Source organism: Lemur catta, chromosome 14 (genome assembly GCF_020740605.2).
Source record: "Lemur catta isolate mLemCat1 chromosome 14, mLemCat1.pri, whole genome shotgun sequence".
NCBI lineage: Eukaryota > Metazoa > Chordata > Mammalia > Primates > Lemuridae > Lemur > Lemur catta.
The window spans coordinates 21,237,496-21,260,609 of NC_059141.1; the positions used below are offsets into that span (position 1 = coordinate 21,237,496).

At 55.9% G+C, this 23,114-nt stretch overlaps 1 protein-coding gene across 3 annotated transcripts in view; it reads left to right on the forward strand.

Annotated features, from left to right (window-relative positions):
* SH3PXD2A (SH3 and PX domains 2A) overlaps positions 1 to 23,114 on the forward strand; it is a 217,547-nt gene that overhangs the window by 134,558 nt on the left and 59,875 nt on the right. Inside the window, exon 7 of one of the 3 annotated variants that reach the window (XM_045568467.1) lies at positions 19,192 to 19,236. The exons of the other annotated variants lie outside the window; for them this stretch is intronic. Coding sequence (XP_045424423.1) covers positions 19,192 to 19,236 — 45 coding nt within the window. The remainder of the gene's footprint in view (positions 1 to 19,191; positions 19,237 to 23,114) is intronic. 3 annotated transcript variants of the gene reach the window in all.

Below are 23,114 nucleotides of genomic sequence, written 5' to 3' on the forward strand. Positions count from 1 at the left end.
TTTTTCCTTCCAACCTGCCCGCCCCGTGCACGCGCCCCTGCGATCCTGCGGAGGACTTTCTGGAGGGGTTGCCCTTGCCTCCTGCGGGGCCGGGGTACTCCCTTCAGTTGCCCCCTCTCCAGCCCGTGCCCCCTGAGGTCTCTGGCCCTCGCACCTTTTCCCACCGAGTCTCTCGGGCTCCCCTGCCCGCCAGCTCTCCCCGGTGGGAGTCGGGGCGGGTGCATGGGGAGTTTGGGGGTGTCGTGAAGGGCCTAAGCCCCCGCAACGTTTCACTCCCGGGCTGCAGTGGCCACTACTGGGCCCTGCTGTGACTCCTCCTTGGGTTCTTCCCGCGGTGCGGCGGTGATGAAAGGGTTAATAGAGACGCCAGCGTTTTTCCGGTGAAAAGGTGCGATCCAGGGCTTAAAAGGGGTCGTTGAGTGACTTGAGTTTTTGGCGCCTGCACCACCGACCTTCCTCCCTGCCCCAACTCTGAGCGTTCTCTCCTTGCTGCAGGGGTAGGAGGTCTGCACGGTGGCAGCTGAGATACACATGGGAGGGGGCCGACCGCCCAGCTCTGGCTTGACAGGTGCCAGAACCCACCCCCCACCAGCCCCTGCCCTCCCTCGCCCTGGAGTTTGCGGAAGGGGTGGAGGCAGGGGGAGAGGCGGGGCTGGGTGGACATGTGCTGGGGTCAGAGAAGGATTCTCTCTGGGTGGGGGAGGCTGGTCTTGGCAAATGGGAAGCGGCAGGGTGTGGGCGGGTGTAAACTGGGGGAGTGTGGTCCCTAGGAGTTGGGGCTGTGTGTGCACTGGGGTGGGGGCAGGGACAGACTGGCACTATCTGTGGGCACGTGTATCGCCCTTATTTATAGCGTGGTGGGCAGTCATATAAGGGGGCCGGCCCTTGGGGATGTAGGAAGTGTGTTTGAACGCGTGGCTCACATTAATGGTTCCAGCGTCCAAGTGTCTTGGCCTGTGTATCAGTAGAGGTTTGTCCCTGTGTGTGCTGGATGGGATGTGAATTGGAGTAGATATCATCGTATGATGTGTATGTTTCTGAGTATGGGTTCATGTATTTTGTGTGTACAAGTGCTTGCTTACATGCTTATTGGGACGTGGAAAGTTGCATATTGGTTTATGTGTCAGGGGCATGTATGTTCTATGCACATGTGTGGGTCTTGATAGCTGTGTGCAGTACGGGTATGTTTGCTCGTTTGGATGCGTAGGCTGGGTACGTGCACCAGGGTGCTGAGGTATATCCGGTTGTGGGTTGGAGTCTGTGTTCCTGGGTGCTTGGGTACCTGTTTGGGGTGTGTCTGGCTGTGGGAGGAGCTGTCAGCAGGTGTGCCCACCCCCTGGTGCCAAAGGGCATTTCCTCCTGTGAACAGGCTGCCTGTGAGCCTGAGGAGTTGCAGTGTGGCCTCAGCTGCCACTCCCAGGCAGAGCCAGCTGGAGAATGGAAGCAGTGCCAAAACTGGATTGTGTTCTGTCACACACACCCTGCCCCCAAGAAACTTGCTTTGGGCCTCAGAAGTGGAGTGCACCCATTGAGCCTGGGTTCAAGTGCTGGCTCTGTGTGACCTTAGGCAAGTTTCATAACCTCTCTGTATCTTGGTTTCCTCATTTTCTTTAAAACAGAGGTAATGATAGTACCTACCTCACATGTAGAAGATTAAATAAGTTAATGTGGAATAGTCCCTCGCACATAATAACTGCTGTAGAAGTGTCAGTTATTGTCACCATCCTCCTCCTCACTCTATAAAGTCCTAGGACCAGGTCCTGGCTCAGTTTCCACCTTGTTCCCTAGGTGACCTTGGGGTGAATTCCTTATCTACTGTGGGCCTCAGTTTCCCCCTGTAAAGGCAAGGGCTGGACCAAATAACCTCTCATGTCCCCTGCCCCCATCTCTAAGGCTCAGCTTCTGTGCTGCTTCCGAGGCAATGGGGTGCCCCACCCAGCCTGCCTCGCCTGGGGAAAGCCTCCCCCACTTTCTCTGCCTTCTGCTCACGGGCCAGGAAAAGGATGGATGGAGAAATTTAATTTACATTGGTGTGCTTATGATAATGGCCACTTAGTGTCATGGTCAAAGTGCCAGCTCCGGAGCCAGAAAGCAGTTTAGAATCTGGCTCCTCTCTTCTATGACCTTGGGTGGATTTCTTACCTCTCTGTTCCTGCTCCCTCTTGTGTAAATTTGGGGTAATATTCATACCGCCCTTGGCATGGGTGACTATCAGCGTGGCACAGTCAAGTGTTGTTCTGAGTGTTTTTGTGATGGTGTTGTTTGGATGAGATGAACATTTAAATCAGTGGACTTCCAGTAAAGCAGATTACCCTCCAGAATGTGGCTCAGCCTCATCCAGTCCATCAAAGGTCTTAGTAGAACAAAGACTGGCCTCCCCTAGCACGGGATCCTGCCAGCAGCCGGCCTTTGGACTCAGCTGCAACTCTTCCCCGGTCTCCAGCCTGCCAGCCTCCCCACCAGACTTTGGACTCACCAAGCCTCCACAATCACATGAGCCAATTCCTAAAATAAATCTCAGTCTCTCTCTCTTTCTGTCTCTGTGCACATCCTGTTGGTTCTGTTTCTTTGGAGAACCTTGGTTAATATACAACTTCCATGGTTAGAATGAAGATCAGATAAACTAATAGATGTGAGCGTGCATAGAACGCTGCCTACAACCTGGAAAGCTCTCTGTAAGTGCTGTTATTGACTGAGCACCTACTGTGTGCTAAGGACTGTCCCTGTTCCTCACCTGCTGCTCAGCACCACGTTGCATGGTAGGTGGCAATTCACATTTTGCCTATGAGAACCTGGGCCACGAGGGGGTGACTGCCCACAGTGCTTGGCAAAGTGCAGGCTGGAGTCCACCTTTAGGGCTCTGCACTGCTCTATGATGAACTTCACGAAGCTTCCCAGGGTCCCTCCAGCCAGGGACGTTTGCGCAGAGGAAATGGACGCTGTTCCTAGTGTTCACTGTTCACATGTTAGTCCCAAAACCCTAGCTCATCCTTACTCAGCACGGAGCTTAGACTTGAGGCAAGGCTGGGAGGGGGAGTCCATAGAGAGAAAGGTCTGGGGAACTCTGTGGAGGAAGCAGGAATGGCGACCTTGAAAACTGGAAGGCAGGGTGGCCTCTGTCCTTCCCTCCACTGACCCTGCTCCTTCTCTGCCTCTTCCCACCTCAGGGACTGGCAACACCCACCCCATTGCTCAGGCCCAGCATCTAGAACTCATCCTTGACTTCCCTTTCTCTCACCTGCCAACTTGACCTCCAGATCCTCCCACTTCTCTCCCCACCCCCACCATCACACCTGTTAGAGGCCCCCCTTCATCTCTGGCTTCCTACCTGGGGTCTCTGCTTCCACCTTTAGCCCTCTACCTGCCATTCTCCACACCACAGCTCGGGTGAGCTCTTAAAAAGATAGATCAAATAATGTACCTTCCTGTTTAAATTCCCCCAGGGATTCCCCAGCATACCCTGAATGCACTCCTTACCCTGGCTTGCAGAGCCCTGTGGGACCTGTCCCCCGCCGGCCTGCCCCCCACCCCCACGTTCCCACTCAGCACACTCCTCAGCCACACCCGTCACCTTCTGCTCCTCAGACACGTCCAGCTCAGTCCTCCCTGTGGGCTTTGTGCTTGCTCTGCCCTCTACCCGGAATGGTCTTCCCTGACCTTTCACCTGGCTGGCTCCTTAAGATTTCTGCTTCACTGTCCTCAGAGAAGCTGCCCCTCAAATCACCCCGTCTCTTCCCTCAGCATCACTTACCACACCCTAGTTATATTGTGTGTTCTCTTGCTGCTTCTCTGTCTCCCACCTCCCTGGGCAAAGACCTTGGCTGCGGGGCTCACACCGCGACCTGGGTCCACTCGTGCTTATCGAACGGGTGGGTGGATGGAAAAGTGCGTGTGTGCGCCAATGAACCCTGTGCAGTCAGGAAAGAAAGGTGACTGCAGCTTCAAATGGGGGGTCATTATCTCACAAGAGGAGAACTTTTTCTGCCTGGGGGCACAGAGCTGGAGGCTTTGATACTCCAGAGAGCACATGCACAAAGGTGGAGGGGCAGGACTCAGTGATTTGTTTGGTGACCACATACTTCAACTGACCTAACTGAGCACCAGCTGTATTCTCAGCACTGTGTATGGTGTTGAGGTTACAGGAATGTGTCTTTCTGCCCTCGAGGAGCTTGCAGTCTGCTATGGGTGATGAACTGTATATATAGACAAGAATGTGCTGTTAGATGGAGGGAAGTGAGGGGGCAACATGGTTACCTAGGGAAGAGCAGTCCAGGCCAAGGGCACAGCGTGTGCAAAGGCCCTGGGGTGGGAGCATGCTGGCTGCTCGAGGTGGAGAATGGGGAAGGCAAGGCAGTAGGAGGGGAAAGTAGAGACATAAGGGGGTGGGGGTGGCGGGAGGTAGCACTGACTACATAGGGCCCTGCAGGACACTGGAAGGATTTTGACTTTCGCTGAGTGAGATGAGGAGCCACTAAAGGGTTCTGAGTAGAGCAGGGACGTGATCTGACTTCCGTGGCAGAATGACAGAGAATGACGAGGGAGGAGACAGGTGAGGGAGGGGTGATGTGCTCCAGCGGCAGTGGAGGGGCGGGACACTGCCAGGGTGGGATGGACACTGCTGATTGGATAAGGGCTACAAGGGAGAGCTTGTGTGGAAGCTGGGAAGCGTCTGCATCAGATTGCCCGGGTTCCCCTTCTCAGGTCCCCTTCCCAGTCAGGTGACCTCAGACACATCCCTTCACCTGAGCTGGTTACCTCACCTGTTCTGTTGTTGTGTCAGAGAAACAGAACAAGCAGGGGATCTATGCTAAGATATTTATTACAGGGAAGTGGCTTACACAGCTGGCGGCTGGCGGTGAAGGTGGTGACGGTGGCTGGAACGGTCAGGCACAGGCTGGAACCGCTGTCCACAGGTGACATTTCCTCAGGGAAGCCTCAGCCCTGCCCCAAAGGCCTTTCAGCTGTTGACTCAGGCCCACCCAGCATCATTCCCTTGCTTAAAGTCAACTGATTATGGACTGTTTGTTTTTGTTTTTGTTTTTGAGACAGAGTCTCGCTCTGTTGCCCAGGCAAGTGCCGTGGCGTCAGCCTAGCTCACAGCAACCTCAAACTCCTGGGCTCAAACGATCCTACTGCCTCAGCCTCCCGAGCAGCTGGGACAACAGGCATGTGTGGTGACCACACCCGGCTAATTTTTTCTGTTTTTATTAGAGACAGGTTCTCGCTTTTGCTCAGGCTGGTCTCAAACTCCTGAGCTCAAGTGATCCTCCCGCCTCGGCCTCCCAGAGTGCTGGGATTACAGGCGTGAGCCACTGTGCCCAGCCTGATTATGGACTTTAATCACAACTTCAAAACTACCTTCCCCAGCAACACCTAGATTAGCATGTGGTGGCATAACTTTGGACTGTAGCCTAGCCGGGGTGTCACACAACACTGACCATCACACCTGTAAAATGGGGTTGTCCCAGCAGTGACCTGGCCTCGCAGGAAAGTGCGCAGGGTTCAGCGAGGCGATGCACTTGGAGGGCTTAGTGCCGGGCCTGGCGGCAGGAAGGGCCTGTGCTGTTAGCTGTGGTTGCCAGAGAGCAGGGAGTTCTCTTCAGACCTGCAAAGATCCTATGGTTCTCTCGCAGCTGTCTGGGAAGCTGCACTGCTCCAGTTGTGCCACCAGGGGGCGCAGGCGGCCACGGAGTCCCTGGGATGATGGTGGCCCTGGGGTCGTGGCCAGGCCAGAGCCTGAGGCTCCATCCCACCAGGAGCCCCGTGATGAGCTCCAGCTCGTTTACATGCAAATGAGGTTGCTCAAGAGTGGTGCAAGTTTGTTCTCTTAGGCAAGTGTTGACGTTCCTCGTGAAATCCTGTTTATACTTCTCCGAAAAGTGGTGAGCTCAGCCCTGCTTCCATCCTAGTGGTCATGAAACCGGATTAGTGGACTGAGTTAATGAGACCAGCGTGACCGTAGTTCCCTTGCAGAGAAGCGATGTTGCTTGGGGTTCAGAGTTTAGGTTTTGGCCTCAGACAGAGTTTGAACCCCAGCTCTGCCATTTGTTACTATTGTTTTAGTTATTGATAGATTCTGAAAGGAGGGGAGAAGTTGATCTTTTGATTGTCACACCCTTGGGCTTATCCCAATCTCTCTCCTCCAGGGCCACCTCCAGCCTCTCCCATCTTGGCTCTCCCCGCTCCCTACCCTGTGGATCACAGCCCACCTGCCTTGTGTTAATGAACCCCTGACTGTGTGGGGCCTTCTCAGCTGAGCTGAGCACTGCACGGGACTTTTGATTTGATAGTAAAAAAAAAAATCAATTGAGAGATTTATTTCCATGCTGTGGGTCCCAGAGGAGACCTAGACTCAGCTGTTGCGAGTATTCTGTTAAGAACGAAGACTCTGGAGCCGGAAGACCTAGTTTCATGGCCCAGTTCTGCCAGCTGTGTGATCTTGGGCAAGTCCTTAATTTCTCTGTGCCTCGTTTTCATCTGCAAAGTGGGGACAGGCAGGTTATTTTCATCAGGTGGTTTGGGGATTGAATGGAAGTGAGTACAGACATGTGAGGCGTTAGCTCTAGCACAGAGGAAACGCCACCGGGTGAAGGGGAGGCAGATGGAGGTGTTCAGCTCAGACAGGAGAGAGCACTGGCTTTAGCTTTGCCCTTCTCCAGGAGCGACTCCTCAGTCAGACAGGGCAAGGCAGAGCAAGCACCGTCTCATGGCTGCCAGGATGCCTCCCAGCGACCCGGGTAGGTGGTCTTGTCTCCACATTATGGACCAGGAAAGGAAGACTAAGGAACTTGCCCCGGCTCTGCCAGCCAGGCAGACAGGACTCAGGTCTGGTTCTTCTGACCCAAACACTCTTTCCATTGAAGAATTTCCTCCCAAGCCAAGGCCCAAGGGATGCACTGGTGTCCAGGACTGGGGCTGTGCAGACCCCAAGCAGGAGGTTCCATAGACTGGGAGGGGCCTGCCCCATGAGATCCCCCCCCAGGTTTCTAGAAGGAACCTATTGGTCACAAAGGGTTCTTAACTGAGTAAAGGGTCCTTTTACATGGTATGACTAATATCCCCTTTATTTTCCTTTTTATGAGTTTGGTTTTTAAGAAAGTGAATTTGCTTAAAGCAACAGCCACCCATAAGTACTGGCTACTAGAATAGGTTAGTCCATCTGAAAGTTAGGCTGCCCTCCTCCTTTTATAGATGAAGCAACCAAGAGAGGGGCTGCTGCTTGCCCAAGGTAAGGGGTGGGCAGAACCTGGTCTCCTGCTGGTCACACTGCACGAGCCCTGGAACCAGGTGGAGGTGGGAGAAGGGCCATTGTGAAGCAGAGGAAGCAGGTCAGTGAGGCCTCTGGTACCTCGTTTTCCCCAAGATGAATACCCCAGCAGGGCACAGAGCAGAGCCGGCGTCTCTGCCTCGGCCCCAGGCCTGCCTGGCTCCCCAGCCGCAGAGGGAGATGGACAGAGACAAAGCGAATGTCAGCAGCCCTCTCTGCCCTCCAGAGCGCGGGGTTCCGCGGGGCTCTCGTTTCTCCTAAGTGTTTGTTGGCTCTGGGCCCCGTGTAGTGCTCAGCTCAGCTGAGAAGGCCCCACACGGTCAGGGGTTCATTAACTAATACAAGGCAGGTGGGCTGTGATCCACAGGGTGGGGAGCGGGGAGAGCCAAGATGGGAGAGGCTGGAGGTGGCCCTGGAGGAGAGAGATCGGGATACACTCAAGGGTGCGAGCAGAGAGCCCGGCGGCAGGGAGGGCCGAGCATGAGTGGGGACATGGGGCTGGAAGGAGTTTGAGAGGAGAGGTGTCCATCCTGGCAGGCATGGAGAGAGAGGGAAGGGGGTGGGCTAGAGATGAGTGTGGAAGGGAGGCCATGGAGAGTGTATCGGGAAGACCTTTCAAAGCAATTCCCGAAGCTTCCTTGTCTGCCTGAGCCACCCATCCCCAGTGAGAAAGGCCCGGGCTGCTTCGAGAACATGGCCAAGATCTTCCTGGCACCCTCCAGCGGCCCATTCCAAAAGTAAGCGTGTCTTCTGAAGGCTTCTGGCACATCTCACCCGGGCTGGTGTTTTTAAATAGTTTTTATTTTCATGGCTCTGGGTCCTCAGCCTGATTTTACCCCTGGAGTTCAAAGCCATCTAATTGGAAATGAAAGGCAGCTGATTGATTTGGCAACTCCGCGGCCAGCCCACGTGGCAGTGATGCCATGGAGAGAGTGAGTGCTGCTCACGTGTGTCTGTGCCACGCTCCCGGCCCCGGGCGTGTCGGCCCCACGGCCTGACACAGGGAGGGGAGCGGGCGAGTCCTCCCAGGATCCCAGGAAGGAGGCAGCTGGGGTGCTCGCTAGGAGCCTTGATTCCCTCGGCCCTGCTGGCTTAGCTGTCTCTGCCCCCGCGCCCCATCACCCAGTTTCTCCTGCTGGGAAAAGGGGAAGTTGATGTGGAAGGGAACTGCATGGCAGAGGCCTGGAGGTGAGCTGCAGAAGCCCGAGCCTGCTCACTGAAATGCAGATTCCCAGGCCCTGCCCAGCCTCACTGAATCAGACTGTCTGGGGTGATGCCCAGCAATCTGCATTTTTGACAGGCTCTCCAGGAATGCTGGAACCAAGCCAGGGTTGCATTTTGGATAGGTCATCCATGTGGGGTGCTGGCCGTGTTCAGGGTAGACAGGCAGGGAGATGGCAGAGGGACTGGAGTCCCCGAGATGGACTGGCTGGATGGGACTGCTCCTTGAAGATGCATTCAGTCATCTCCCGAGGTGGGAAGGTGGGCCTCGGGCCAGGAACGGGGCCTTGCCCATGGATGGGATTCTAAGTCTTAGCTATGAAATGTCGGCCCAGCTTTTGGGGCCTTAGAGGGCAACTGCCTAAGGCCCTGACCTGCTGAGGGGCAGTGACAGGACCGCCTCTGCCTCATTTCCTCAAGGGTTTCTTCCTGCCGGGAGGAAACACCCAAGTTGTGGTCCAGCCAAGACAGGCTTCCCACCGCAGCCCTCAGCCGGAAAGTAGCTGTCCCTCAGTTCGGCGTCTTGGTTTGTAGGCATGTGACAAAAGAGGCAACATTTCCAGTAAAGACAAAGCCAGTGGAAAAACAAAGATTTGGGGGAAATGTGCATTATTTATCGTTTTAGCACCTTTTTCTGATCTAAAGTGACTTTGTTTAGAAACGAAAGGGGCATGTGTAACTTGGTTGGCATGCAGCATTTTTATAATTGGTCGGTTTTGAAATGTGAAGGGGAAAAATTTTTTCCCCCAAAGTTTCAGTAAAACTTAGAAGTTTGCAGGAAAAACACACTTTTCCCTGACTTTCTGCTGCTTTACTTCCTGGATCTTGTCATTGCCACATGTGGTATGAAGATGTATTTCGTTAATGTTAGAACGGGAGTCTTGCACCAAGATAAGTGGGCAGTGTCAGAAAGCCCCTCGCCTCCCCCTGCTCAAGACCCTTCCCCTTGACGCTGCTTGCGGCTGATAGTCGTGCTGTTTTAGAAGCCCCTTCAGGTCTCTGGGGGCTGCAATTTCCTGTGACCCAGGGTCTCCCCAGCTCGGCCCTGGAGCACCTCAGCTCTGAGGGTTGGAAATGGTCAGGGTTGGGTGTGTAACTGTTCCCGGGCAGAGGGTGAGGTTTTTGCAAAGCAGTGATGACAGGCGAGTGACAGGAGGCCAAGCTAAGGCTGTCTTTGTACACTGGCAGTGGCCCCCCAGGGGAACCTAGCAAACAAGCAGATTTTAACGTCCCTCAGCACAGATCTGTCAGGGTGGGACAAGTTCTCTGGCTCTCAGTTCCCTGCCACACACAGTCCCTCCCTGGAGCCCGGTGGCTCTTAATTCCTCATTTGCATGTGAGCACCAGGTTGTGATCAGGAGACCCCTCCCCTGCCTTCCCCGGACTCAGCTGCTCTCCCACGAGGGCCCAGAGGGTGCCCTTAAAGGCCAGATTGATAGGAAGCAAGTTTGTGGATGCTGTGCTAGACTTTCCTTCTAGATTAGATGGTTCCTGCCTGACCTCTAGCTGGTTTTACTGGCTCTGGCCATGGCTGCCTTCTAGACTTGTCTGCTAGACATCCAAGTACCTGCTGTGTGCCAGGCCTGTGGTCGAGCCTCTGTGAGACCGAGATGGACACGATGAGGTCCTTATCCTCAGAGGACTCCCTGCCGGGGGGAGGTGGGCACGTAGGAGTTTCAGTGCCGAGTCACCAGTGCTGCCTGGGGCCGGGCAGAGCGATGCCGGGCACTCAGGTGAGGCACACAGCCCTGCTGCAGCTGCTGAGTGAAGCTTCCCACACCTCCCTCGTTCACTGAGGTTCTTAAATGGATCAGCCAGGCAAAGACGGGGCGCGGCTGTCCAGAGGACGCCTGCTGAGTTGCTGTAGCTGCTGTCCCCAGGTGCCACGTCCTCCACACAGGGCATCTCCAGCCCCGGGGACACCCGCTGTGTGGCGCGCTGCCTCAGAGGTGCTGTTGCAGACTGCCACTCATCCAGTGAGATTGCTCTAATTAATACATGCCCCAGGAGTCACTTCCAGCCTTTTTCTTGCTAGGAAGACTCTGGCTTCCACCAGGACACCTGGGAGACACGTGTCCTTGCCTGTGAAAGGAGGGCATGAATCCTGACTCGCAGGACGCCAGGGCCGCACCCCCAGCCAGCTGCCTGGCGCCTGAACACCTGCCTGTGGCCTCCGTGGGGGAGGAGTCTCCACCCAGCGGGAACTGCCAGCGGTTGACGCTGGGCCGGGACTGTCGGGCAGAGAAAGAGCAGCCGTCTCCCAGCCCAGGTGAAGGCCCAGAGAAGTAGCCCACCTTCCCCAGCTCACGGGCTGAGCCGGGGCCAGGGCTGTCGGGGCAGCCCAGCACCGGGTCTCCATCGAGGCTTCTCCCCTCCCTGGGGTGGAAGCTCAGCGCTAGCCAGAGCCCCTGAGCCGGGGAGCTGAAGAGTTAATCCCGTGCTCCCCAGAGAGCCTGCACACTCCCGACCCTCCCTGTCTTCCAGGCCCTGAGCTGCGGCCTCTGGGCATAGCGTGGTCACGTGAGAGCCAGATGTGGGGGTTTCCCAAGCAGGGACGTGTGCGCGCTCGCATGCACAGCTGTTGACGTGGCGTCTGAGCATGCAGGGATTGGTTCAGACCCGTGCAGAGCCGGGCAGGGTTGGGGGAAGGAGAGGCCCGGGGCCTCCCAGCAAACACCGTGGGGGGCTGCACTGAGCCCTGCCGAGCCCTGCTCCCACCAGACATTGTAGATAAGAGAGTTGTTCCTGCTCAGACGCCTGTTTCCTGCAACATCCATCTTGCCACAGGACTGTATCGCTTACGGATAATTCTTTCAAAAATCTATCTGAAGGGCTTTGAAGCAGATGCTAGAAGCCAGCAGCCTTTCAGGATGTTCTACAGGGGTCAGGGACCTGCCTGGGAGCCATCGTGCCAGCACAAGCTAGGCTCAGCGTCTTTCCCGATCTGAGACGGCCTGTATGTGTCTCAGGAGGCAGAGCCTGGACCAGAGAGAGGACAGAGCTGTGGGTGCCAAGAGGCCCTGGGGCAATGGGGTGAGCTGGGCCTCGGTTTCCCATGAAACCATTGAGTCTGAGATCAAGGAGTATTCATCTTCCTATCAGCCACTGGGGATTAATTGGGCACCTCCTGTGTTCAAGGTGTTGTGGGGGTACTGACAAGGTTAAGACCCTGAAGAAACTAAAGGTCCGATTGGAGAGAGTCATGACAAGACTTTATTAAGCACCTACTATGTACCAGACACTTGCTAGGACTACAGCCCTAACCAGACATTGTGGAGCCAGTTGAAGCGGTCAGTGAACAGTACAAAGATCCTGCCCAGGGCAAGATGAGGGAGGCAGGCAGACCTCGAAAAGCAGGTGTCCTCAACCTCAGTTCAGGAATGAATCTCCCTTGGCCCCTGACCCCATCCCCAGCCCTGTCCTGCACCAGTGGATGGCAGTGTCCAGCCAGATGTCTGCTGAAGCACGGGGAGCCCTGCCCCAAAGGCAGGTCCAGTTACACGTGTGAGGCTCCAGGACTCAGCCCTGCAGTGTCTCCCACCTTGGACCACCTGGGGCCCGGCCTGCCTCCTGGTTGGGCCGGGCAGCCTCAGAGAGGAGGGGTGCACTTTAGTGGCGGGTGGATGAGGGAGTCATGCTGCTTCCCTAAACCCACACGAGTCCGGAGCTGACAGGAACGCTTGGGACGGTGTCTGTGGTTGCGTATCTGCGCCCTGTCTGCGATGCCTTGCGACCGATGGTGAAGAGTCAGATGGCTGTAACCAGGGGCCGCCAGCTGTGCACGTGGTTGATGCTTGTTAAATAGTTGGCAGTTGATTCATTGATAATCCGATGGCAAGAGTCCAGTCTAGAGAAAAGGAGACATTCCACTTTTTGCTGTCCTGGGATGGGAATGTCTGTCTTGGGTCTGCTGCTGTCGACTTCCTCACTCACTCACGGCTCTCGTGGAGACCGAGCCAGGGAGGGAGACGATTGCAGGACTGGGGAGCAGACGCCGGCGCCTGCTGACTTCATCCTGCCCCGCCAGCCCGTTTCTGTGCTGCCTCTCTGTGTGTGAACACAGATACTGGCTGGGGCTGCTGGGGGAGCTGGTGGGTGGGGGAACTGGAGGGGGGATAGCCCAGTAAGTGGGGGAGGACCACCAAGGCAGACCACCCCAGGGAGGGGGATGGCTGGGATCCTGGAACTCGAAACAGTGTTGAGTTTGTGTCTTCTCTGCACACAAACACCCGGCACGGGGAGAGCTGAGAACTGAGGGGGAGGCCACAACCCAAGGGGCTGCCGTGGTCCACCCGCAGCTGCTGAGAGCAGAGCTCAGAACCCACCGGCCTCCCCACCCAGCGCCCTCTGTCCGCCCACGGTGCCTCTGACTGACCGCAGCACCTGTCTGTAACCCAGGGCAGCGGGAGGGCGGCAGACCTGCCCGCTACCCCCTGCCAGGACACCCCCTCTGGGCAGCTGCAGTACGCCCAGGGTGTCCTTGACCTCTCTGTTCACACCCCTGTGGGCTGGGCTGACCCTTCTGGTCTCAGCCCTATCCTACAAGGGCGCCCCTGGACTTAATCCCTAAGGGGCTGTGGAGCCTCTCCAGGCCTGGCCCCCACCTGAGCTGGGAAACAGGCTGTTCCCTGACTGCATAGCTCAGCGGCCAGAGGGTCGGCGGTGCATTCCTGCCCCGGGTTGGGCTGCCCCCACACGTACTCTGCATGCTGGGGAAGGAAGCCGGCCCCTTCTTGCTGAGAGCAAAAGGAATAGCAGTATGGCTGCATTTACAAAGAGAAGCACAGCAGACAAATATAAGGCCTCAGCCAGTGGCTGGGGAGGGTCCAGAAAATGACATCTCCCAGGGGGGCCCCGTGTTCCTGTTTCCCAGCCAGCCTGCCTCTGCTCAAGTCTGATACTGTCGCTTGCTTGCTGTGGGCTGGGGAAAGAGCCTTAACTTCCCTGCACCTCACTTTTCTCATCTGTAAAGTGCAGATGGTCGTAATGCTCATAAAATGTTTAGCAAGGTGCCTCACATGAATGTTAGGTAAGTGGGAACTGGTATCATTATTCTAGCCCCAGCTCTGCTATTTACTTGCTGTGTGATGTTAGGCAAGTTTCTTCCCCTCTCTGGTCCTGAGCCACCACATGGTCCTTCCAGCCTGTGGGGTACCCCCAGGAAGCCAGGGGTGTGGCAGCAGGAGGGGAGCTGGAGACAAACCATGACCTCACTTTCCATTTAGGAGTTGCTTTCTGTCTATGAGAAGACACCTGTTAAAAATTCATCTCTACTACTTTTCTTTGTGAGTACTTCTGTGTATCTAGCTCAGAAGTCTGTGCCCAGAACCCTCAGGCCTTAGGCATAGGCGAGACCCGATGCAAAATGAAAATGTAGGGCCTCTTGTTCATAAATTATTAATGATGTCAAACCCATGGCAGAAGCGCATTAACCCAGCTTCAGGGCTCATCTAAGCGTGGCATCCTAGGCGCCTGCACTGCCTTGGGGGCTGTGGGTGTAGGAGGCGGGGCCTGGGGCCTGGGCTGCCCCTGGAGCAGCCCCCACCACTCACCCCCCAGTATGGGGTGTTACTTCCTCATGCCCTAAGCACGTGTGACACGCTGGCTGCTCCTCGCCCTAGCACAAGCTTCAGAGAGCTGCCGTGTCAGAAGCAGCTCACACACGAAGCTGCTGTACTGTTCCTAACTTCCCCCCGGTGAGTTCTGATTGGAAGTCGTGTTTGAGCTATTGTTTGTTGTCTCTGTTGGCTGTCTGAATTCATGCTGTTTTTCGCAATGACAGTCACATCGCTTTCACTGTTGTGCCTCTGTTTATGCTGTTCTGGGCATGACAACCTGTTTCGGGCCCCCTAAAAGTGAATATCACGAAGGTCAAACTACTTGTTTGTAAAGGACTGTGAACCATCTAGGGCTGTGGTGAAGACGTGAGCTCTTGTTACTGTGACAGTTCAGTGCCTGCAGCAAGGCTGTGCTCTACTCCTGGCCACACAAACACGACTGCTGTCAATACTCTGAAATCACAGGACTAGCAGTTGTTAGGCCCTAGTTACTTGATGGCCAGAAAGTGGTGTCTGAGTTTCCTGGTGGCCTGGTCAGAAAGGAAAAGAAACGGGGCATCTGTAGGAACTCTAAGAAACCTAGGCCTGTGCAAAGTTTAGTTGTACGGAAGGAGAGAAAAGACTAGAATATAGCGGTTATTTAGAACTAGTTCAAGGCTACGGTGAGGTAAGAATAGGATTCCCAAGGAGGGAGAGGTCTTGAGTGCTTCAGGGACTGGGATGTCGCAGGACGTGGCGAAGACAGGAGGTGTCCATCCCGTCAGGCCCCTGGCCGAGGCCTGCCGCCCTCCCCTCCCAGGCTCCCAGCACGGGGGCTGTGGAAGCCAACAGGGCCAGCGACCCTGCCCTGGTCTCCAGGGGCCTGTGGTTCTCTCTCCCTCTCCAGGGGCTTTGCACTGGTGGTTGTGTTCATTCCTGTCTCTCCCACCTGGGCTCGCAGCCCACTCTGGATTTATTACTCTAGATGGGTGGAACTTGCTTTACACAAGGGAAGCATTCCTGGAAACATGGATTGAGACTAGATTTGGGTAAATTGAACCCAATTCTCACTGCTCTGGAGTTACTCAAGCTTAAAAGAAGCCTTATCATGAACTTACAGGGTCCTTTCCTAACCTACGCGTATCCGTGTGTTTTTATGTAGTCCTTGGCAGGGGTGTGTGTTAGGGGGGAGCTTCCTTAAAGTCAGGGTTGTTCTTTGATGTCTCATCATTGCGGGGACCTGACAAGGCTCAGCATCAGCATCTGTGTGCCCTCAGGTCGCTGTATTTGGCTGAAACCCGCAGGCCCAGGTTTTGTCTGGGCCTGGCTCCTTGCTGGTATTGCAAGCCAGGAGGAATGGCCGTGGCAGGACACGAGTACTGTGGGCCAGCTGATGCGCATGCCACCTGTCTCCCAGGAATCCACTGCCCTCACCAGCAGCTTTGTCCCTAAAACCCACGCCCCTTTGTGTCCCAGAGGCCTAATTCCTGCCCCTCCAGCACCTTTCACAAGCATTAGGCCATTTCAGTCTCAGCCCCAGAGAGAAGACAGGGTAGGTGTTTTTATCCCTATTTTACAAAAGAACGGAGAGACGCAGAGGTTTGCTAAGTGCCCTGGAGCCAGTGATCTCAGCAGCAAAGTGAGCACAGGAACCAGGGTTTCTGTCATTCTCGCTCCAGATCTCTGACGTCTGTGCCTCCTGAATCCTCTGCTGTTTGGGACTTGGGTTTCCTTACATGCAGCCTGCGTGCAAGTGGTTTTCCCTGGAAAGATGCATTTCAGCAGTGCTACGCTTGTGTTATGGAGACTACCAGGTTTCTGCTGGGAAAGCCCAGAAGATCGAACAACTACCTTAGAGATGGAGAGGCCCAAATGCTTAATTTCGCAGATGTGAGCATTGAGGCCCAGAGGAGTTAAGCCACTTGCCCAAGGTCACGCAGCTCGTTCTCAGTAAGACCAATTGTGCAGATTCCAAGTCCCATGTCCCTTGCTTTCCAGCAGGCCCGTGACCCAGCTCTGTAGGGCCCTAGGTTCTGTGTCACAGAGAGGAGGGAAGTAGAGACTGCAGGGAAGGCAGGAAGCAGTTGGTTTGTGTCGGTCACAGCTGCTCATTGGGGCTGCGCCTGCCTCTTGCTCCTTCACCCCATCTCTCTGTCTCTCCATCTTTCTGTCTTCCCAGCCCTGAGCCAGCAGCCTTGTCTGCCTCTTGGCTGGAGGGCCGGGGTTTGTGAGCCAGAGGCTCTCCTCTGTTCATTGTAAGGAGGCACAAGGGGTCCCCCCCACCCTGGGATAAAGCTTGCTAGGGTAGGCTGGACAGAAGGGACTCCAGAGGGGGGCAATTTTGAGTGGGAACAGCGGAACTGGATTAATTCTGCAGGTCAAGAGACTGGGAAATAAATCATATTTTAGAAAGACTTTTCTTTTAAAAAGACAGGCTTGTTTCTGGTCTGCCTCCCATTTTCCTTTGGGAAGAGAGATGGGAAGGCCTGCTTATGGGGAGGGGTGAAGGGGACAAGCATGGGCTTGGGTTGGGTGAGCTTGGGCTGTCTGCCCACAGGCCGAGTCCAGCCCACCTTGGGGTTTTGTAAATAAAGTTTTATTGGAACACAGCCCACCTATTCTTTTACATACGATCTGTGGGTGTTTTGACACTGCAAGAATAGAGTTGAGTAATCGCTACAGAGACCACATGGCTCCCAAAGCCTAAAATATTTACTCTGTGGCTCTGTAAAGACCCTTGCTCTAGCAGAACAGGGCTTCTTGGGTTCTCTGGGACCAGGCAGAATGCCTTCCCTTGGCTCACTGAAAGAGGTCTCCTTAGGAAGAACCCACAAAGGAAGGTATACAAAGTGGTAGAGCAAGCCGAGGGGGAGAGAGATGTGGATGACCTCTCAGCTGAGTTAGCGCAGGGCTATGTAGGGTCAGATGGGGCTGGGAGGGGCCTGGCATGGCCTTGCTGGGGGGCAGCCCACTTGGCCACATCTCTAGGGAACAGCAGTAGGAAGTTGGAACCTCAGCAAGATGTGGGCCCCAGGCAGCAAAGCCCCACATTCTGAACTCAGACCTCCTTGGCCTCACCAGCTTAAAGCCTTCGAGGTCCTAGGTTGTGTCTCTCTTATCTCAGTCCTGCCAGGGCTTGAGGGCTGGGCCGGCATCTCACGGCTGCCCGAGGAGGATGCTGACCACTAGGGCTGGGGAGAGGCTCTGGTGACAGCCCCAGGAGTCCCCTCTACCTCCAATTCCTGCTGACCTGGTCTCTGAGGGTGACTGTGGGGAAGGATCTCTGACTGGCGCCAGCTTTCCTGGTGCATCCAGTATCAAGCACCGTCCAGCTCTTGTCCCAGCAGCCCCAGGAGCGTGAGTTTTCTGGCGCCCTCATAGCTCACTGAACCCAGGGAGCCAGGCTCATGCTAACCACGCTCATGCGAGAGATCAACGATGGCGGCTAACCGTTACCGAGCACTGACCACATAGTGGGCACAGTGCTGGGTGCTATCATGTATTATCTCGTTTAATCTTCACAGAGTCCCAGAAGGTAAGTTCAGGGACAGGCTCAGAGAGGTTAGGTGTCTTCCTCAAAGGGGCAGAACCTAGATTCAACCCCAAGCAGTCTGCCTCCTGAGGCCTTACCAAACCTCTCCACTAGAGCCCCACTCTTCTGGTCTACATAGAGAACCAGCAGAGCCAGATTCTACCCAGGGAGCTACCCTGCGATTGGGAAGTGGCTTGCCGAGCAAGGGAGAGAGTTAGGTCCTTTAAATAAATGGTGAGTGGCATCAAGCTTTGGTCACCAGTGTCCCCGGAAGAGATGGACACTATACTAGCTGTGTGATCTGGGGCAAGTTACTTAACTTCTCTGGTTCAGTTTCTTCATCTGCAAAGTCGAGGAAATAATAGTACCTATCATTGTAGGTTTGTTGTAATATTATATGAGTTACTATGTGTCAAGTTCTCATCACCATGCTTGGCAGAGAGTAAATGGTGTGTAAATGTTTGCTGCTGTTTATCGGCACTGCCTGTGAAGGGGCCAGGCCGCTGTCTGGCCAGCACGGGGTGGGTGGTACAGGGTTTGTCTCCCAGACTTACAGCGCGGCATTTCCTGTAATTGTCCCCACTGCAGCCAGTGCTCTGCTCCTTTGGAGGTGCTGAGCAGACTTGGGATGCCACCAGATGGGTTCCATTTGTGGCTCGTGGGAGCTTGGGCCAGTTACTTCCCTGTCCGAAAGATTCCTCCCCTGTACGGTGGGGCTAAAGATGTGAACTTATAGGTAGACTGCACCAGTCTTCTCTCTATATGGTAACCTTATATTCTAGAATGTTCATACCATTGATTAAAGCAAGAGCTTTCTGCCTCATTATAATGTTGATGGTGTCACATCCCATAATCATGTGTTCTTTGGGGTGCTTTGATTTTGCTCTCCTCCCCCTTAGCAGGAGGACAGCTTTTAACCCCATTTCACAGGTGAGGAAATCGAGGCCCAGATTTGACGCCACCATCTGAGCTTGGAGTAGAGCCCTCGTCTCTTCTGGGCACTGAAGGTCCCTGTCCTTCTGGGTTGGGGTTGGGGACTGAGACTCTGCAGTGATGTTCCCTTCCACTCTGCCGGGGCCTCTCTATCCTCCTCGGTGGGTGGGGCTGTGGCAAAGGCTGGACCGGACATCAGGGCCCAGTGGATGTGGTGCCCAAGACCTGGACACTGGCCTTGCCCGCTCCAACCCAGACATTTGAGGTTCTGAGTCCAGGCCACTGAGCCTGCTGGCTTTTGAGGATCTTTGGAACTGCCAGGCCCTGTGGGGCCAGCCACCCACATGGCCAGAGGGGAGGGGCCAGGCTGCCTTTTGCAGGGCTGTGATAACCCGTGGGCCCCATTCCAAGGCGGGGGTTGTGTAGGATTCTCTGTGCTCCAGAGGATTCCTGCGTTTCGGCAGACACCTCATTATCCCTGTCCCAGCCCGCTGTGTCCCAGTGCCTCTGTAATCATATAGGCCCACGCCCATCAGCCAGCCCAGGGCCAGGAAATCACTCCCCTCCCATCCTCCGCCTTCCGCCCGTGGCTGGCCTAACGCGGCGCCTGCAGCCACTCGCGGTGGACCTCCTGCCTGCCTAACCGTCTGTCTCCTCTGTTCTCCTCTCCTGCTGCTGCCTGCTCTCGGGGCACTCGGAAGTGTGGCTGTCCAGCTGGGCTGAGTCTCCCAAGAAGGACGTGACAGGTACTGCATGCACGTGAACATGGATGTTCCAGGCATGTGTTTGTGGGAGCTGGTGCCCACAGCCGCTTTCTGCATGTTTCCCTGTGATGTGTAGTGGCCCTTTGTCGGCAAGTCGGACATCTTCCACTCACCGTGCCCGCTGCCTCCCTGGTCAACCCTTCTTGGTTTTCAGATCCGGCCTCAGAGCCCTTGGAGGAGAGATAACCCTGTAGCACAGTGTGTGAGCACATACTCTGGACCCAGGGCGTGTGGGTGTGAGTCCCAGCTCTGCCGCGTCCCGGCCGTGCCGCCTTGGGCGGGTCGTGTAACCTCCCTAAGGGATGGCATGCCACCTCATGAGGGGCCTAGCACACGAACGCGCTCGGGAGATGGTGGGGCTCCTGTCCCGTCAGCTTCCACTCATCTCCATTGGCTGTCCCAGTGGTGTGCCGGCACGAGATGATGCGTGTCACCTCAGGCATCTAAACTGAGCAGAGTGCTGAGGTCCCTGACGCTCGAGCCTGGTTTCCAGTGATCTCACTGGGGAGCTGGAGATTTGGGATTTGAGCGGGACAGTCCTGTGACTGTGACTGAGGGTGGGTCACAGTCCCCATGCCCCAGTGGTCCAGAGCTTGGAGCTGCCTCAGGCCTCAGGAGCCTTTCAAGGCTTTGTCCTGCCTGGCCCAGCTGGTCCTCGGGGACTTGAGCCTTGGCCTGTGTCCAGGAAGAGCTGGACCTGGGGTCAGGGACTTGCCTTTAGCCTTTAGTCTTACTGGACAATGTCAAAAAAAACAGTACAGCAGGGGCCTCAGCTCCTAGAGGGAGATGGTTGGGAGAGAAATGGGATTTCCAGAGGGGTCTCCTAGGGGGCCCCTCCATTCCTGAAAGTGTTACCCACGCCCCCTTCCAGCCCCAAACCTGAGAGCAGAGGTTCAGGCTGGGGGGTTGGGGGACAAGGCAGAAGGGTCAGGGGTTGGCAGGGGTGGGGCTGGGCCAACCCCAGGGGTGAGAGCCCAAGGCTCAGCCCTCCCACCACAGCTGTGAGCAGGGAGTGGGAGGGGGACGTCCTGGGAGGGGTCCAGAGGAGAGAAGAAGGCAGAGGGTGGGAGTGCGGGGCCGCCTCCCTTGCAGGCGTCCTCCCGGTGTTCCCTGTGCCGAGGGCCTGGGCCTGAGCTAATCGCTGGGCTCCTGTCCCTTTTTCCCCTCTCCACAAGCCAGTGCTCCAGGGCCCACTTGGCCCACAGCAATACATTCTATTCACCAAACGTATAGCTGAGGGGCCAGCAGGCCCAGTCCGGCCTGGGAGGAGCCAGTGGTGAGGGGCTGGAGGGACCTTGGTGGGACGCCAGCGTTAGGGGTCTCGGGGAGCCCGGGCAGAGGCCGCCATGGGGCCCGGCTTCTCGGCATGAGCCCCGCTGTTTGGCACAAGAGGCTCAGGGGAGGCAGTGTGGGCCGAGGGGAAGCCCAGCCAGACTGGGAGTCCAGGGCCGGTGTCTCGGCCAGTTGCCAGGTCTCTCTGGGCCTTGGTTTCTCCATCTGGAATGTTGGAGAGTTCTAGGAGACAGGAGACTCAGAGGTGAGGAGCTGAGGCAGAAGATCCTTGAGATGAGGGTCCTCGGCAGCTTAGCCCGGGACCCACCCTGGATTGGGCCCAGGGGGCTGTGGTGTTCTCCCCAGCTAGCCAGCGCCCGCTGCCTGCCTGGAGTAGGGTCTGGGGGAGGCAAGTTGCAGAGACACTGCCTGGGCCTCCCTGCCCCACCTTGTCCTGTTGCCTGCAGTCCTTGCCCTGAGCTGCCCGCTGGTTCCGAAGCTGCAGAGGAACCAAAACCTCCAGCTCCTCCCCAGATCTCCCATTCCCTGTTTGCCTTATAAACAACCACCTGCAGCTTACATAGAGCGTTAGCCCCCGTCACTTGGTTCCATGCTCAGAACAACCCCAGGAGGTAGATACTGTTATTGTTCCTGTTTACAGATGGGGGAGCTAAAGCTGGGAGAGGTTAACTGTCCTCCCCGGGGGTCACACAGCTAGTAAGAGCAAAGCAGGACTGGACATCAGACCCTTCAACTCTGATTCTAAGCTTTTGCATCATGAGTCTCAGGTAGTCATTGTGTCCATTGTCATGTCCTATGGCACCAGTCCTGGGGCGTCAGCTCTCATCAGGGAGACTGTCTCAAGCACGTGGTTTGGTTGGGGAGCAGTGCCCAACAGGAGGTCCAGCAGGGAACAGGGGCGAGCACTGTGGCTGCAGGGATCAGAGGCCTCCTGGAGATGCTTGGGGAGAGTTGGGATTGGGAGAGAGAATAAGGGAAGCCTTTCCAGGCAGGGACCAACAGCTAAAGCAAAGGCTTGGAAAGTAAGAACTTGCACAGAACAGTGTCATTGGCATATAGTAGGTGCTCAGTACACATGTGTTGAATCATGATTGTTGCATGTAATGGTGGGGGCGGGGTGTCAGGGAACATGGGGAGCTCAGATTGGCAAGAAAGACTGGGCTTGAATTTGGCCTGTATTCCACAGGTAACAGGGAGCCATAGAAGGTGTTAGAGCAGGGGACTGACTTGGCAAAAGCCTAGTTTAGAAGTTTAAGTTGGCAGCCAGGATCAGGCAGGAGCCAGGGTTCCATCCAGGTGGTAGTTGGAGGAATGCAGATGTGATGCAAGGGTGGGGCAGGGGTCCTGGAGACCCCCAGGGCCCCAGCAGGTCCAGCCAGGGGCTCTAATAAAGCACAAGAGTCTGTCCCTGGACGAGACTCATGCAAAGTCCCCTTCCAACCTGGGAGAGGCTCTAGTCTCTAGAAAGGGGACACCCCTTCTCCCTGCTGCTGCCAAGTCCTTCTCATCTAAAGACATGAGGCCCCGTCCACTGCCCCCTCCCCCCCTCAGGCAGACTCTTCCAGCCCCCGGTTCCCTGGGCCTTGGCTGGGAGGGGATCCAGAGCAGCCTCTGTGGGATGACATCACCGCCCACTGCCCGCCTGGCCTGCGAGCGGTTTCTCATCTGGATACCTGCTCCCAGCTCCCGCCGCCCGGGCAGGCAACACCCTAAGAGGCTGCTGCCAGAGGACCGAGCTGGGAGCCTGCGTGTGCTGGGGGAGGGGAGGGCAGCCAGAAGGACAGAGTGTGTGTCTGTGTGTCCACCCCACAACCTTTGCAGCAGCCTCCAGGAAGCGCCGCAGCCTGTCCGTGTTCTCTAATGCCCGGAGAGCCTTTTCTTAACTTTTCTACCTGTCACCCAGAGTGTCAGCCCTCAACAGGCTCAGGCCAATTTTCCAGGAAGGCTGTGGGGGCAGGGGTGTGGGTGTGTGGATTTTCCTCCGCTTTGAAATCTTGCCTCAGATTTTCTTGGCTTGGATGGAAATGAGCTGATGTCTCCCCACTCCCCGGCACCTCCTCCTTTCCTCTCTAGCATCTTCTAGCACAAACCCAGAGCTCCCTGCTCCTCCTCACCTCTGTTTCCCCCTCTCCCCTTTCTCCCTTCGAGTTCTGTCACTGACTTTTCCCGTATTTCAGAGGTGAGGCCCTGCCTGGTTTGTGCATATTGACTCAACAAACCAGCAAATCACTCTGTTCATGTCTGCCGGCTGGTTCATTTGTTTTACTCATTCATTTCGCAAATGTGTACTGAGTGCCTGCCACCAACCAGGCACTGTGGTCTGGTCAGGAGAGGAGGTGAGAGTCAACAGGAAGCCCATGCTCCGGTCTTTATTAAGCACCAACCATGTGCCACGTGTCTGGGGGTGTGATGAGCCAGGGCCCTTCCCTGGGGACCAGGCATCAGTGACTGTCCGAAGGCCGTGTGCAGACTGGAAGTTGAGATCATAAGTGATGGCGTCAGGTGGCCTTGGTTCAATCCCACCTGTGTGACGTTAGGAAATTGCTTGCCCTCATGCGACTCAGTTT